The 15,939-nt window shown below is 35.7% G+C and overlaps 1 protein-coding gene across 1 annotated transcript; it reads right to left on the bottom strand.

Moving 5' to 3' along the window:
* Nucleotides 1–1,144: 1,144 nt before the first annotated feature.
* Nucleotides 1,145–2,596, bottom strand: LOC140179082 (uncharacterized). Its single transcript, XM_072217688.1, has 3 exons — nt 2,468–2,596; nt 2,164–2,233; nt 1,145–2,031 (listed from the first exon to the last, which is right to left on the bottom strand). The coding sequence occupies exons 1-3, from the start codon at nt 2,594–2,596 to the stop codon at nt 1,145–1,147; spliced, it is 1,086 nt and encodes a 361-aa protein (XP_072073789.1).
* Between the last annotated feature and the right edge of the window lie 13,343 nt (nt 2,597–15,939).

The raw sequence follows: 15,939 nt of genomic DNA, 5'->3' as shown, positions 1-15,939 counted from the left end.
TGCACCTGAGTTTTATTGTTTGAATGAATCTGAGTTTTGTAAATTGAGTTGTATTGTGTTAATGAGAATCTGCTGTTGTGACTGGACAGAGTCTGTGTTAGTGAGTTTGGTTTAGGGTGTTGGTGATTAATTATGTAAGTGAATTGCTATATATGTAATTTGACAAGAAATTGGGAATGAAAATAGATCTGGTTGCCTGGAATTGATATTGAAAAATTGTGTATTGCTTATATGAACTGACATTAGAGAGCACCACAAGCACATTTGACAGAACACAACTATGTCAAAATCATTAATAAGCATATCTAAATAACAACAAAAGATGGAAACTTCAGTCACTATCAAATTCATTAGATGGACCCAGAGCAAAATATTGTCTAGTTAAAGGAAAACAACAACAAAAGATGGAAACTTTTGGATCCACAAACCTAGAGCAACTCTGTTACTATCTAAGGAACAACAAGCATAAACCATATTACATAAGTTTCAGACAAAATAAAGTCTCACAAACATTGAGTGTACTCAACTCAGTGTTACATTAATAATAGAACACATCTCAAATGATCATAAATCTCTAAAGGTTTCCCCAAGCTCTTGGTGGAAGTTTTGCCATGAGCCTCAACTTTTTTGGAGAGACATGATGTGGAATGTTGTGATTGAATGAGACTGTCCTGACTGGTTGGCTTGAGCAGGATGCATCCTTCTCCTTGGGTACAGGTGGTTACTGTGTGGAGCTTCTGATTGGCTTCATCTTGGGCCTTCAGTGGAGGGTACCTGCTGGTGGTTTGTTCGACCTGGATGATGGTTGTATGGGCTTGGACCTGGGTTGGGATGACTTGGGCCTATATGAGCTGGTGGCTGGTTGGGGCTGTGATGATAATTTTTGTTGCCTATTGGACCGCTTCTTCCATCTAGTTGCAGATTACACAGCAGGTTGTGATGATACCTTAGACCTGGTTGTGGGAATTGCAGATGAAGGCTTCCTCCCTTCATTGGTTTTCTTCATAGCAGGTTCCTTAGGTGGTTGGATCTGAAACATATAAACAATTACTGTTAATCAACCATTCACATACAACCCTAACAAACATAATGTAAATACACTTACAGAGAGGGGTGGCTTCTTGCATCCTCCCCTCTTGTGACCTTATTCACCACATTTTGAGCACCTCTGAATCTGCCCCCTCCTAGACAAGTGGGACTGGCTTCTGTCCTCAACTTTATCAGGTCCTCTCTTCCTCTTCTTCACTGGTCTGTGGCTAGGTTTCCGGTAGGGAGGCAGCATCACATCATCAAAGTTTGTCTTCTCCCACAAATCTGGGCCATTTAGAGGGTTGATTACTGAATCATAGCATTTGACATAGGCAGGCTTCTTGTAGCAGTCATCAACATATGCATCCATATCAAGACCCTTAAAGTTGATGCAGTTGATGGCATGTGTGCATGGAATACCACTGAGTTGCCACTTCCTACAAGAACACTCATGAGCAGATAAATCAACAGCAAATTTGTTCAACCCATTTACAACCTCATATGTCTGTGCAGCAGACCAATAAGGCCTCCGCTCACCAGCTGACATGCCCCTCCTCTCTATCTTCTTCCTAATGCAAGGTAAAACTGTACCATTAAACTTTTGAATTAGTTCTCTATTAACAGCCCATCTACTCATCAAGTAAACCCTAATTTCTTCTAATATTGTAACTATAGGCTTTTCCTTAGACTCGACTATTGCACCATTAAAGCTTTCACACATATTGCTTACAAGAGTGTCGTATTTAGAATCAAAGTTAAACCTGGACCTGCTCCAACATCTAGGAGGAATAGCATTCAGATGCCTGTGAGCCTCCACATTGATCTTTCGGATGACTGCCATCTCTCTCTCCCATTCCTTCCAGTGTGTAGCCTTTGCACACCTCCACATCAATTGCTTCAAGTGTAGTCCAGGAAACTTTTTCCTGAAGTTGCTGTACAGATGGCGGACACAGAACCTGCGGTCTACACCTGGGATGACTTCGTCGAAAGTGGGCAGCAGACCTTAACAAAAGAGGTAAACTTTTGTGTAATAACAATAACTGTTTAAATGGAAGTTAAATGGGAAAAAAATTAGAAGTTAAATGATTCAATAACTATTTACCTTCTACTGATCAGACATGAAGGTTGATCTACCAGTTATCTCAGCCCCAAAATCATCAATTAGCAGCTGGAGAAACCACTTCCAGGTGTCTTTAGTCTCTGACTCCATAATGGCATACGCAATTGAAAGCATTTGATCATTAGGGTCCTAACCTATCACGGTCAACAGCTGCCCCCCTTGAGGTGTCTTGAGAAAACAGCCATCCAACCTAATAAACCTACACTGCAGAAAGCTCTTTTTGGAAGCAGCTAGTCACACGTGTATTCTTTGAAATATGCAGAATTTGTTTAACGAAGTGTGCTGTTTCTCAAACTCGAAATCAGAGGACCTCTGTACCTTGAGTGTCACTGATGACCCTGGATTAGCCCGTAACAGCTCTGAGCAGTAGTCAGCGATCATCTTATACTGCTTCCAGTAAGTTCCTTGTATCTCATACAATGTAGCTTGTCTTGACCTAGCTGCCATTGATGTTGTCACAGTCAGATTCCACTTCTTTTGTGCCTTGTTCACCAGGTCCTTTATATTGACCTTTGGGTTATGTTCCAACTTCTTCTTAAAGGCTCTACTCAGCTACGCAGTATGCATTATCCCTACCCTATGTGACTGGCCACAAGTGTGCTTAAGGTTCCTCACTCATTTTTGCTGCATATAACCAAAACGAACAACCCGACTGACAAACAGCCCTTACTCTAACCAAGTCAAGCTTGGCATACTTGATCCCCCTCCTTATTTGCACTGCATACGCTGTTACAGTGTCTTTGAATTCAGCTTGAAGCATATACAGTTCCAACCTCCCATTTGTAACTCGTCATGTCTTTAACATCTTTATGAATTGGATACCAAATAGATTTATTGTTATCATCATTCTGTCTGTCCTCCTTATCTAAACCACCACCAACTTCATAATCCAAATCCATTTCATCACTATTGAAGCCTTCCGCATCACTGAAATCACCATTCACAACCCCTTTACCTTTATCAACCCGATCATCATCCGTAGCACCTCTCAAATCCTCAAACCCACTCTCATTATCATACTCCTCTTCACTATCTGTAAAATGAACATCATCTGTACTGTCAACCTCAAGATCAGACGGAATAACTCCTCATCATCGCTGTCATCATCACTGTTCGATTCAACCCGTGCATTTCAGCAGCCACATCTGGGTGCAAGTTATCTCCTTCATTAACTTGCTTCGGATGATCATTTTCCTTCTGTGGACCCCGTTCACCCTCATAAACCACCAAATAATTCCTAGGATTTTTCTCTGTTTGGCCTCAAACATCAATATACCCTATTTCAGGAAATTCTTCAGCATCGTCAACCTTATGCACCACGAACAGCTCAACATGACTCCTCAGCTCCGCTATTCTACACATCTCAAGTGTATCTCTGTCACCCGCAAATAACTTCAGATCCTTCTCTAACCATTCAGCACTTGGATCCTTATACCACAAAGTTGAAATGTTTTCCTTCGTATACCCAAACTGTCTCACCTTTGCATATGCCTCAAATACAGACCAGCAATCACTCTCAACATCTTGGATCAATGTCTTTTGTCCCTCTATATACTGCAATATCCCATTGTCATATCCAAATCGACTCCCATGGTAGACACTCATATTAAAGCTTCCCATCCCCTAAAACGATAAAACGAAAAACTTCAAATCAAACCCTACCAATTTTTGGAAACTAATGAAATCCATTACACATTATTAAGTTCAAGCTCCACAAAACTGAAAGCAACGGTGCATACATATCTGATTCGAGATGACAACAACGGAATGACCTCCTTCCACACTCTTGCTAACGCAGTCCAAATGTAGTAACGCTACTCCTCAGGTGATGATGAACCTCTGTTAGTGTAAACTCTGCTAAAATTAGTAAATAATTAGTCAATAAATTAAATTTTAATTAGGAAAATTAAAAATGTAAATCTAATATCAAAATAGAATAGAGCTCTTCAAAATGAGAATTTTGACACCAATATAAAAAAATGGCCCAAAATTGGACCGAATGAGCCGAACTAGTTGAAGCGGGCCCAAACTGGGCCCGTGGGTCCAACTGGGCCCATAACTTAATATGGGCATAAGCATCTCCTTTCCCATTCAGCAAAAAAACACGCTGAAGATAGCAAGGGGGAGAGGAGAGCTCCAAACCCTCACCATTACTTCCATCTGCCATAACTTCTCCGTTCGAGCTCCGATTGCCGCACCGTTTGCGGCCACGCGTCCAGCGCGTCGAGATCTACGTTTCTATTGGATCAATTTTATGGGTAAGCCACTATCCCATCTCAGATTCTCTACCCCCTTTTGATTCTTGAAATTGAGCCCTTGTAATGATGAGATTTTGTCGAATTCGGTGTTCTAGGTTCGATTTAGCTTGCGGAGCTTATCGGGTTTGAGTTGCTATGTGCGTAAGTGCGGTAAGAATCATCTAAAACTTAGCCAATTCTTGATTTTATTATGTGAATTCTGAATTTGAGGTATACATGTGTAATAGGTTATATATATATATATATATATATATATATATATATATATATATATATATATATATATATATATATATATTGGAATTGAATTGTGGACATTTGGAGGCTTGGTGGAAGATTGGTGCTAAGGTTTTGATTGATTTCTCAAGCTTGTGGGACTGTGTGTGACTAGTGTGGCTGCCTTGGACGAAACGTGGTGATCGGCCAAGGTATGGTTTAGGTTTTGCGCATTTAATATATAATACTCTGTGAAAACTTAGGCTAGATGACCGTAGGATAGGAATGAATGTTTGAATATGTGTATGGTTTAGTGCTTTATTGATTACACCTTGAGCAAGGCTACGTTTTAGTTTGATATGGAGGCTAGTGTTGGAATTAATGATGTTGCTAGTACATGATGATGAATGTGAGATTATTGGAGTTAATGATGATGAGTTAATGATGTTGTTAATATATGATGATAAAATTTTGTGGCTTGTTGCTTGTTGGTTGGTTAATGATGATTGATGGATTGTTGTAAATGAATTGAGGATATAAGCAAATAAATTTTTAAAGTTGTAGCTTGTGGTTTGAATGGTGGATTTTGGGAAATGTATGAGTTTTATGGATTGGTATGAATCATAAATGTGTTGGTGGTTGGTAAGTTAATGAAAAATGATATGTTATTTTGAAAAGTGCAGGTTTGGTGGTTAATGGCATGGGAATTATTTTGGTTGAAAATGTGATTTTGGTAAAAATGGGGGTTTGGTATAACTTGGTAAAAATTGATTTTTGATGAACTTTGGTAGTCTATAACTTGCTCCTCAAATTTTGGATGAAAATGAGATTTGTTTCAAATTAAAGGTTTTATAAGCTTGATAACGATATAAGATTTGTAGAAAACCGAATTCTGTAGAGGAAGTTATGGACGCCGGAAATCTGATGCGAAAAACTAAAATTTTTAAAGTTGCAGCAGAATCAAGATTTCTGGTATGTGCCCACGCACACTGTTGTGTGCATGCACCCAGAAGTAGCAAAAACTTTACCTGTGCATACGCACGCCTTTGTGCGCATGCACACCTGGTGTTTTTAGAAAGTGTGCGTACACACGCCCTTGTGTGCACGCACGCACCAGGATATGCTTTCTGCTGGTGGCACTCGCATAAGTGAGGCGCACACACACCAAGTAATTCCTGGTTGGTGTGTACACGCACGCATTCGTGCGCACACACACGTTCTGTTTTTCTCTCAAGCTGTGCGCACGCACACATGTGTGCGTACACACACATGTGTGCGTACACACACACTCTATTGTCCAGCACCTATATTTTCATGATCTAAACATGGTTTCGAACCCCTAAATCTCTATTTTTTCCCTGTTAATCCTAGATTTTGCTAGTAAGCTTAATAATTAGCGGAAGTTAGGAATTTGAGGTAACCTAGGAATGAAAAACAGGGGTAAACATGATGAGTTATAAGAAAGAGATGTAGATGTTAAATGAAGTTATGATGCCATGGCTTTGACGAATGATTATATAATGATTATGAATATTAAATGACTTACGAAATGATGATATCTGAGATACGAGTTTTCCTGGGTAACAGAACCGTAGCTTGCCACCACATGTTCCAGGTTGAAACTCGATACTCTGTTGACCCTACGTCGTAAGGGTGACCGGGCACGTATAAATTCCCGGGAATGGATATCCCCATTGAGTGAGATATGAATGAATGATTGTATAAATGATGAATGAATGAAAAATCTATGCATAGACTCATGGTGATGCGCGAGGAGGGACAGTCTAAGGTTTTCGAACTTGTCGGGTTGGCTGGATAACCGATAGATGAGCCTTATCAGCCATAGGATAGGCATGCATCATGTGCATTTGTTTGTTTTGTCTGCTATATATTACTTGGGATTGCCTAACTGAACATATATCTTGCTAACTGTTATATTTGCTATTTGTACTATCTGCTTCTTACTTGTGCGTGAAATTGTTTGGTTGTTTGTCTTTGCTAGATCCTAGATGATGGAGGAACGGAGGAAGGGTGGATTTGTTTGATGTTAATATTAGGATTTAGAGTAGGCAGGTTTAGAACCTTTTAGGTTACCTACCCCCCTCTTATAGCTCCTACTTAGAGTTTAAGTTTTATAATTGTATGTTGGAGTTCCAGGATTGCCTCTGGCATTCCCAGGACCTTATATATTATGTGCGTGGCACCTTTACATGCTGAGAACCTCCGGTTCTCACCCCCATACTGTGTTGTTATTTTCAGATACAGGTCGAGAGGCTCCTCACTAGGCGTCTGGATTTCCTGAAGCGGAGTATCCCCTGGGTTATTTTGAATTTTCAGTTTGTATATATGTATATGTACTTAGCTTTCGCTCCAAGAAACTTGGTTATTTTGTTCCTCATAGAGGTTACAAGAGAGTTAGGGACTTATTTCTGTATTTCGAGTGTTTTGGGGTACTTGTATATATATGTAAATATTCTCTGGCCAGCCTTGGCTTTGCAGGCTGAGTCAGGAGCTAGTCTCACTGTATGATTGGATCTCTTTTCACTTTTTCGCTTATTCATGTCTATAACCCTTAGGTTTCTTAGCACGCAAGTAATTCCGTTCTCTGAGTATTGCGCTTTTTATTTTTTGATTTTGCTTTACCCGTTTTTCAAAGCTCCTAGTATATTACATTTTTCCACTACTATATGTATGTATTTACTGATTAGAGGTCCGTAACACCACACTACCTCTGTTCTACGACTTAAACGTAAAGCTTTACATAGTAGGGTGTTATAGTTAGGGCATCATTGAAGGTGAAAGATCAATTTTCAAGTGTGTAATGTAAATGAGACACTGAAGCCCTTTCGCGGTAATGAAAACGAAGCGTTAAAGACTTAAGGGGCAAAAGTGTCCGCAAAAATTGTCTAACGGAGGGGGAATGATTTTAAAGCGTTTCTGAGTGTTGAAGATGATTTTAATAACAAAAAAAGGTTGGGGAAGAATTTGATTTTTGCCCCAAACTTTAGGGACAAAAAAAGTACTTAACCCTTATATATTGTTTGTCTATTAATAAATTATAAATTTTGTATTTATGTCCTATATTAAAATTATATATAAAAAATATAAAATTTTAAATAATTAAGATCATATATATATATATATATAATCGAACCAGCTCACGAGCTAATGAGCTGAGCTTATCCAAATTCAAGCTCCGCTCATTTAATTTATAAGTTTAATTCTAGACTCAAATTCAACTTACGAATTTAACTTATCAAATTATTAACGAATTAAGCTCAAACAAATTTATAGACTGATTTAACTCACTTTCAAGCTTTCAACCCTAAAAACAGGTTAATATTGAAGTTTTTAATAGCGTAAGGCCAACGGTTATATTTAACAACGTAAGCAAGCACTTTTTTGGCCTTTTCATTTTAGACATGAAGACGAGGCTTTTATTCGGCAAAACCATGTGCTAGATCATTTAATTTGAGCTAGTCTATTAATGCTCTTAAATAAATATTTAGTTTTGAATTTCACATTACGTATGTAGTTATTTATTAGCCAATAATAAATATTTATTATTCTCTGTAAATACATATGTGAAGCCTCATTAAATAAAAAAGGAAAATATATAGCGCTCCTCAATTCCTCCTTATAAAGCATATATAAATTTAGTCTTATAATTTTTTAAGAAAAAGTATATATAAAAAATTAATTTTTAATTAGTCAATATTAACTAATTTTTATTAAAATTATAAAAATTATAATTTTTTTAAACAATTTATAATCTAAAAATTATAATTAGGGTTAAAAATTTATATATAATATCTAAAATTTAAGATAAACAAAATAATTTTAAAAAAATAATTGCTAATGTATGTTAGTTGGCAAAAAAAATATTTTAAATGAATTGTTTTATAAAGAAAATTAAGATTGAAAGACAGAAATTGATAGATATTAAATTAAGTCTCTGTATTATGTTTAGTATAAAATTTACTAAACTGAATTATGTTTCAATATCATGCTTGGTTTAAAAAATTATGGAGAGTGAAAAGTAGATTTGGAACTAAAAAATTAAATGAGAGCTTATCCGTTAACTATAACCCAGCCCAAAGATACCTATAAATCGAAACCAAAACAAATTAAATAAAACGTGCTTATTCAGTTATGCGCAATGAAATAAATTGGAGTGTCTTTACAAGTATCTACCACTGTCAGTTCTCTTGGAGGCGAAGTACAGTAGTACATCTCATTCATCTCAAGCGAAGACGGGTTTAACCTTGGACTAAGACGAGCTATACAACTCACGAGTCTCACTACACTAGAATATTTGGTGCCTATACTCTGGAGCCGAGTTTAACTTAACTCTACAATTATCTCTTTTGTTTTGTTTTTTTACCTTCTTTTCTAGGTCTTAATCAATAGCGGAAGAGCAAAATCCATCTACTCTTCCACCCACTCAGGCTGAATTATTAGCTATAAATGTGGCATTACAAGCCAAGATCTAAGGAGTGACTAAACTACTGAACCAAAAAGGGAACGGCCAGAATAATGAAGAGAATCATAAAAATGCTAACAATAGAAATAACCATGACGACCATACCTTGCTGACTAATACCGTGGTGGAAGCCACTTCGACAAAAAATGACAAAGAGGACAAACTCTTTCTCAAAAGAAATCATGAACTTCTAGAGGCCCAAAAATTTCACCGATTCGACAACTTTAAAGCTCCATGATAAACTTGACGAGCCCAACATCCTATCCACGTTACGAAATTTTGGTCTATGATGTTATTGAATGGTGCATTTGATCTAATATTTTGTCGTTCATTTCCTATCTTTTTGGATGGTGTTACCTTGATATGGTTTTCTGGTTTATTTGTTGGTTCAATATCAAATATTGACAAATTCGCCGACCTATTTGTCAACAATTTCGCTGCGTCAAAAAATTTGTGTACACGACTCTAACAACCTTATCAGCAAACTAACGCCAAAATATTAAGGATTATATGACAAGGTTCGCTAGGATGACTATGGAGATTTCAAACCTCAACCCAGATGTTCACTTCCAAGCCTTAAAGAGCGGCCTTCGTTTAGAAAAATTCTAGGAAACTATCATAGTAGCAAAATCGAAGACATTGGCCGATTTCTGAGAAAAAAACAGTAGGTCAAATGGAGATATAAGAACTTTGCCAAGTTCAAAAGGAAGAGAAACCATCCGCAAACCGATAAAAAAGACGACAGACAAAATAAAAACTAAAATAATAGAGACAATTGTGTAACACCCTCACTGTCAGAATGTTACGCTTCCGGCTGTACCACTCTGATAGCAAGAATATTATGACAACTCTCATGTATATAATAATAAGCTATGAGCCTTTAACTCAAAACCGTATCATTGTTCCTTAAGAAAATCGAAAAATTACTTTCAAATAAAAGAAAACACGCATATACATATACAAAACTTCTTACTCGAGTAACTTATACATATTATTTACACACAAATCATACAACTCCTATCCCTCTTACAAAACTATAATATTAATGGCGAGGGAAGAATAAATAAACAATAACTAAACTATACATCCATATCGCATAAGCTAACTCAAAGATTCTTCATAAGCTTATTCATCTGTTTCCTAAAAAAAGGAGTCTGTAGGGGGGTGAGAACATCATCCTCGAAAAGGGTTCTCAGTAGAGGGTTTTAAGAATTGCTATAATAAGATACGTATAAAGAGAAGAATTGATTTCAAGGCAGTGACTATCATTCGTCCTGTGAATCTTTAAAAAAAAAAACAACGGAAAATCATCAAAAACATTTTCAAAGAAACAATAATTAATTTTTAGAGAAATCCAAAAACCTCTCTTTTCTTATAAGAAAATCTTAATCAGAAACTAATCACAGCCTTCAGCCCATCACACAATCAATCAACACAATCATCACCTCATCACCAATAATCTCAAAAGTGCCACATCAAAACAAACACAGGCAAAACAGACAAGGAAAGCACAAGTATAGATAGCAGTTATAGCAAATAGTTCAGGTAGCAGTTAATAACAGTTTAACAATTAAGCAAACCAAATTAAGTTCAAACCAAAACAAAGCATACAAATGCAAATGATGCATGCCTGTCCTATGGCTGATGAGTCTCATCTGTCGATTATCAAGCCAACCCGACAAGTCCGGTTTGCTAAACCCTTGGACTATCTCCCGACGCGCATCCCCATGAGTCTATGCATAGCTTTTTCTCATACATATATATATATATATATATATATATATATATATATATATATCAAATCGCTCAATGGGGGTACCATTTCCGGGAATTTATAAGTGTCCGGTCACCCTTACGTCGTAGGGTCAATAGAGTATCGAGTCTCAACCTGGAACACGTGGTGGCAAGCTACGGTACTTTACCCAGGAAAACTCGTATATCAGATAATTCGAATTCATAAGCCATATAAATAATTCAATTATAATTCATCATTATCCACATCATTCTCAATCGCATCTCAGTCATCATCATACATCAATCATACTCAATCATTATCCTTCATTATCACACCTCCCATTCCGTTCATCAATAGTTCCAATTCAAAACATAATTCATTCTTTTCTAAATGAATCAAACTTAAAACATACTCATTTTCTTAATAACTCAAAATCAAACCATATAACCTTTAAATCCAAATCTTTTCAAAAAATCATCTAAACAAAATCTCTAATTTTTATAAAATTTTGACAGTATCTCTTCTAAAACTCGGACTCTGCCACCCTTTTCGGGTTCCATCCAGACATCCCTCAAACTCCTTTATATCATTTCTAATACCAAACCAATTTCGATATCTGAAACCATGTTCAATTTTCCAAAAATCATTTTTGATAAATTAACAACCCAAATCCAATGTATCAAATCCTTTTCAATAACTCAAACTCATTTCCATTATCAAAACATTTACAATTCTCAAGAAAATCAATTCGGGAACCACCAATTTATCAAAAATCAATCCATAACCCAAATTATTCAATCTTTTCAAATAATCAATCAATCAACCAAACAAATAATTACAATCAACTAAAACAATTCAAACCTTTCCATAAGACTTACGAAATCACAAAAATATACATTTCGCATTAATATCGATTTATAACAATTCTCAGAAATTAAAATGAGTTTAAGAGAAGCGCCCCTACCTCGATTAGCCACAAGTTGTATAATTAAACCCATTAAATCCTTATTTTCATGTTAATCGGCAGCAGTGGTAGCAACCGCAGAAATTCTCAAGCAACCGCAAGGATCACGGCAACAACATATCTGACATAATTTGGAAGTGACGTGGAATGGATATTAAGCGATATTAGAACATAATTGGTAATAGAGTATTGTGGTAAACAAGAACGGAACCAAATAATCTTATCACGATAAACAAAATAGGATAACACAGTAGCAGCTTCCAAGCTGACCGAACAGCAGCTCCGACAGCGGCCGGAGGCTCCAATGGTTCAGCAGCAATTTCAATTTTGACATGCAATCATCGAAACCGAATCCCTACGGTACCAATAGCTCAGAATCTCTAACAACATATATCAGAATACTAATTTTTCAAAGGTTCCAAAAACAAAACACTTACCAAGAAGGCAGGGTCTCCAGCGGCGGTTTTCGGTGTTCACAGCCACGACGGCGCATCCCAGAACGATGACAATGCATGGCGGAACAACGTTCTTCACCTCCATCGCATCCTTCTCTTCCTCGAGCTCTATTTCTTTCTCTGGCGCCCATGGACGATGGCGAGCGTGGCTGCAATGGCGTTTGTCTCCATTGCGACGGTTGTGGCTTGCGGCGGCAGGGACAAGTTCGGCGCTGCAGATCTGACGCAGCTGGCAGCGATGAGCTCCCTCTTGCGCTGTCTCTCTTCTCGGCTCAGCTCTTATTCGCAACGGCACTTTCTCTCCCTCTTCCCTTCGACGGCGACGACGAGAAGCACGACAGCTGGGCGAGGCAGCAGCGGCGCTGGACACGGTCTCTCTCTCCCTTCAGATCTCTCTCTTCCCCGTTCCTCCTCCTCTGCGAATCTGTTTCCCTCTTCCCCTTTTCTCACCCTCTCCGTTCTTCCCTTTCTTTCTTTCCTTCTTTCTTTTCTTTATTTCTTTCTTTGGTTTCCCTGAAGCTGCTGAGTATTGGATTTTGGGAAAGGAAGGTCAGTGGCGGCGGATAGTATTAGGGAAGTTAGGGTTTTGTTTTTAATTTAATCAAATTAGGATATAGAATATTAATTTGAAATCTAATTTGATCTTTAAAATTACTTTAAAAATATTATTTGTTTATCAATTTACTAATTGGCTTTATTTCAATCAAATACTCTAATTTAAAATATTAAATTCCAAAATCTCAATTATTTAACTAAATCATATAAAATTCTTATTCTTATACTTCTGTTAAGTTGTATAACTTAAATATAGAAAATTATTCAATAATTATAAAATTAATTCAAATTTCTAATTTAATTGTCCAAACTTGATTTAATTCTTTTAATAAAATAATTTCTAAAAACAAAGTCTTTAATGAATAAATAAATTAAAATTAACTCATAATAATATTTTTTTCAAAAATTCTGGGTCTTACATCCTACTCACCTTATAAAAATTTTTGTCCTCGAAAATTAGAGTAATACACAAGATACTACATAGTTTTAATACTTTACTTTTCAATACTTTAGAAAGACAAAAAGTCTTGGCATGTATATAAATTTTGAAATACTGGGTAAGTTATAAAAACTTGGATATAAGAGAAGTATGTGGTGTAAGGCAAAAGTTACAAGATAGGTTCAATTAAAAAAAAGTTGCATGGTGTCAACATCATGGGCTTGAACATAGCTCACCATCACAACTTTCAATTGTACTTTTATCGAATGACTCATCCGAAGATTCTCAATCTCATCAATCACTTTGGAACCCACAACCGGTCACAAGCCTAATATCAACAAAACCCCTTTTGCGTAAAACTGAACTCCACAACATCTTGTGACATCGCGCACTCGCAAGCTTCACATTCCGCGTCCGCGAAACACGTCCTAAAGATCTAACATGTTGCTTTCTATACCTAAAGGTTGCACATGATGTTAAAAAAAATCTCGAGTTTACTCAAAAGGATACAAGACCTCAGAAAAGAAGGACAAGTGATATGGACAACACTCACAAGGATTTGAAGAACTATTGAGATCACAAGTAAACAAGGATATACAAGCAATGAAGAATGTTAGGGCGAAAATCAAATCACAAGTTTAAGAAAGGATCTCGAATCAAAGGAATTCAACAGGAACAATAAGAAGAAAACAATGCAGCTGTTTGAAACAAAATTAAGCCGAGTCAAAGAAGTATGAGATTGTAGAAGAAGAATAACTAAAGCCATTGATAATGCTCATAAAGTTTTAAAAGTATGATTAAAAATGCCTTTGAATACATTGTTCATGAAGAATGAAAAACTTTAAAGAAATCATTTAACGTTTTGAATGAAAAGTACGTAACAAACATTTTACAAAATAATAGTAAAAACATAAATGTTGCATTGTTTTAGAAAAAGTTCAAGTTGAAATAGATTATGCATCATTTGAAAATGAAAACTAGTTTGGCTAAGAGCAAAATATTTTTTCTTGAATATCTTAAAAGGTATTTAGGTTCATAGCCAAACAAAAACATGCATAAAAACTGCAATTTGGTTGGGAGGCAATTAAGTTTTATTTTGAGAAGAAAACCTGAGATTAAGTTTTGCCCAAAGAGGGATAAGAGATGCATTACAAACAGGCAGGTTTTGAACTACATAAGGGAGATTTCAAAGTGTGCTGAATTAAAAATAATTTTATCAAAATTTGAAGGAATAGTTGTGGATATAGTCAAGTAAGGAAAAAATTGAATCAAAATTTTCTTTGAGAAGAATTTAAAATAAGAACATTCAGAAAGAGACCACAAGGAACAATGTATCGCGCCAAAACGAATTCAAGCAAAGGAATGCAAGGTTAAGAACAACCTTGCACGAGAATAATCTGAAACTTCTTTAAAAGGTTTAAAATAATGATCCGGGAAGATATTTTGGAGTCATAACCTCATGAGAATGTTTAAGAATATTGAGATGTACACTAAGAAGAAAATCAATTCACATTTCGAGAAAGAAACTCAAATCAAGGGAATTCAGACAAGATTTACAAAGCAGATCACATCAGGCAAGTTTTTAGATGATCCAAAAGAACTAAACAATGTATAAATAATTTCATACCAAATTACTTTCAAATCAAAACAAATCATGTGAGATTTGTAAATTAAAGCTTATTTGGTGCTAAGAGCAAAATATTTCCTTTAAAAATATTGGGGAATATTGAAGTATATAATTAAATAAGGATAGGTATAAAATCATAGTAAAGTTAGAGAAAACAAAGAATAAATTCTAAAATAATTTTAATTTTAATTAATATTTTTAGTGGTGTATTACAAATAAACAAGATTAAACTATATAAAAAGTTTCAGAGTTTATGTAAGAAAATATATGCTGAATTAAAAATAATCCCATTAAATTTCAAGGAAGAGTTGTAGATACAATCAAATAAGAAAAGATTTGAATTGAAGTTTTCTCAAAGAAGATCTGAAACAAGTACTCAAGAAGGAGATTATAAGAAGTGGTATGTTGCACCAAAATAAGTTTTAAGTTTACTCAAAGGAATACAAACTTTGATAAAGAAGAACAAGCAACTAAGATGGTGTTTTACAAGAACTTGGAGAAACGTTTGAAATTATAAGTAAACAAGGATATACAAGAACAAGAAGATGCACCGAAAGGAAAAATCAAGTTGTAACCCTATGAAGGAATGAATTCACTTTCCCAAAAGAATTACTAGAGGTTTTAATAAGGTATTGCGTCCAAACAACCCAATTTAAAATAAATTATATGAAGTTTGTCAAATGGAGATTAACTGGAATAGAAGCAAAAATCTCTCATCAAGAATCTTAGAGTACATAATCAAGTAAAGACATATATAAAAATTTGACTAAATACTGGAGAAGAATCAAATTCTGTTCAAAGAAAGAAATCTAATGTAAAATATTCCTATATAGTTAATAAAAGAATAGATAGTACCTTTAGAAACAAGTATGTTTTTAGCTACATAAAGAATTTACTCATTTCTTGTATGAAAGTACATGTAAGATTAAAAGTGGTCATATCCAGAATTCAAAGAATGGTTACAGACAAGATCAGATAGAATAAAAAGATCAAAACTCCTTTCAACGAAGATTCCGAAACAAGAACTTCAAAAGAATACTACTAGAATTGTTATTTCG

Source organism: Arachis hypogaea, chromosome 15, assembly GCF_003086295.3.
Source record: "Arachis hypogaea cultivar Tifrunner chromosome 15, arahy.Tifrunner.gnm2.J5K5, whole genome shotgun sequence".
Taxonomy (NCBI): Eukaryota; Viridiplantae; Streptophyta; class Magnoliopsida; order Fabales; family Fabaceae; genus Arachis; species Arachis hypogaea.
Note: the sequence above shows the minus strand (reverse complement) of the source record. Positions and strands in the feature narration are given on the sequence as shown.

Coding starts and splice junctions, on each gene's coding strand:
- LOC140179082 (XM_072217688.1), bottom strand. CDS start 2,596: ATGGCAGCTAGGTCAAGACAAGCTACATTGTATGAGATACAAGGAACT. Junction 2,234..2,467: donor GGTCATCAGTGACACTCAAG/GTACAGAGGTCC, acceptor GCCATTATGGAG/TCAGAGACTAAAGACACCTG. Junction 2,032..2,163: donor TTTTGGGGCTGAGATAACTG/GTAGATCAACCT, acceptor TCTTTTGTTAAG/GTCTGCTGCCCACTTTCGAC.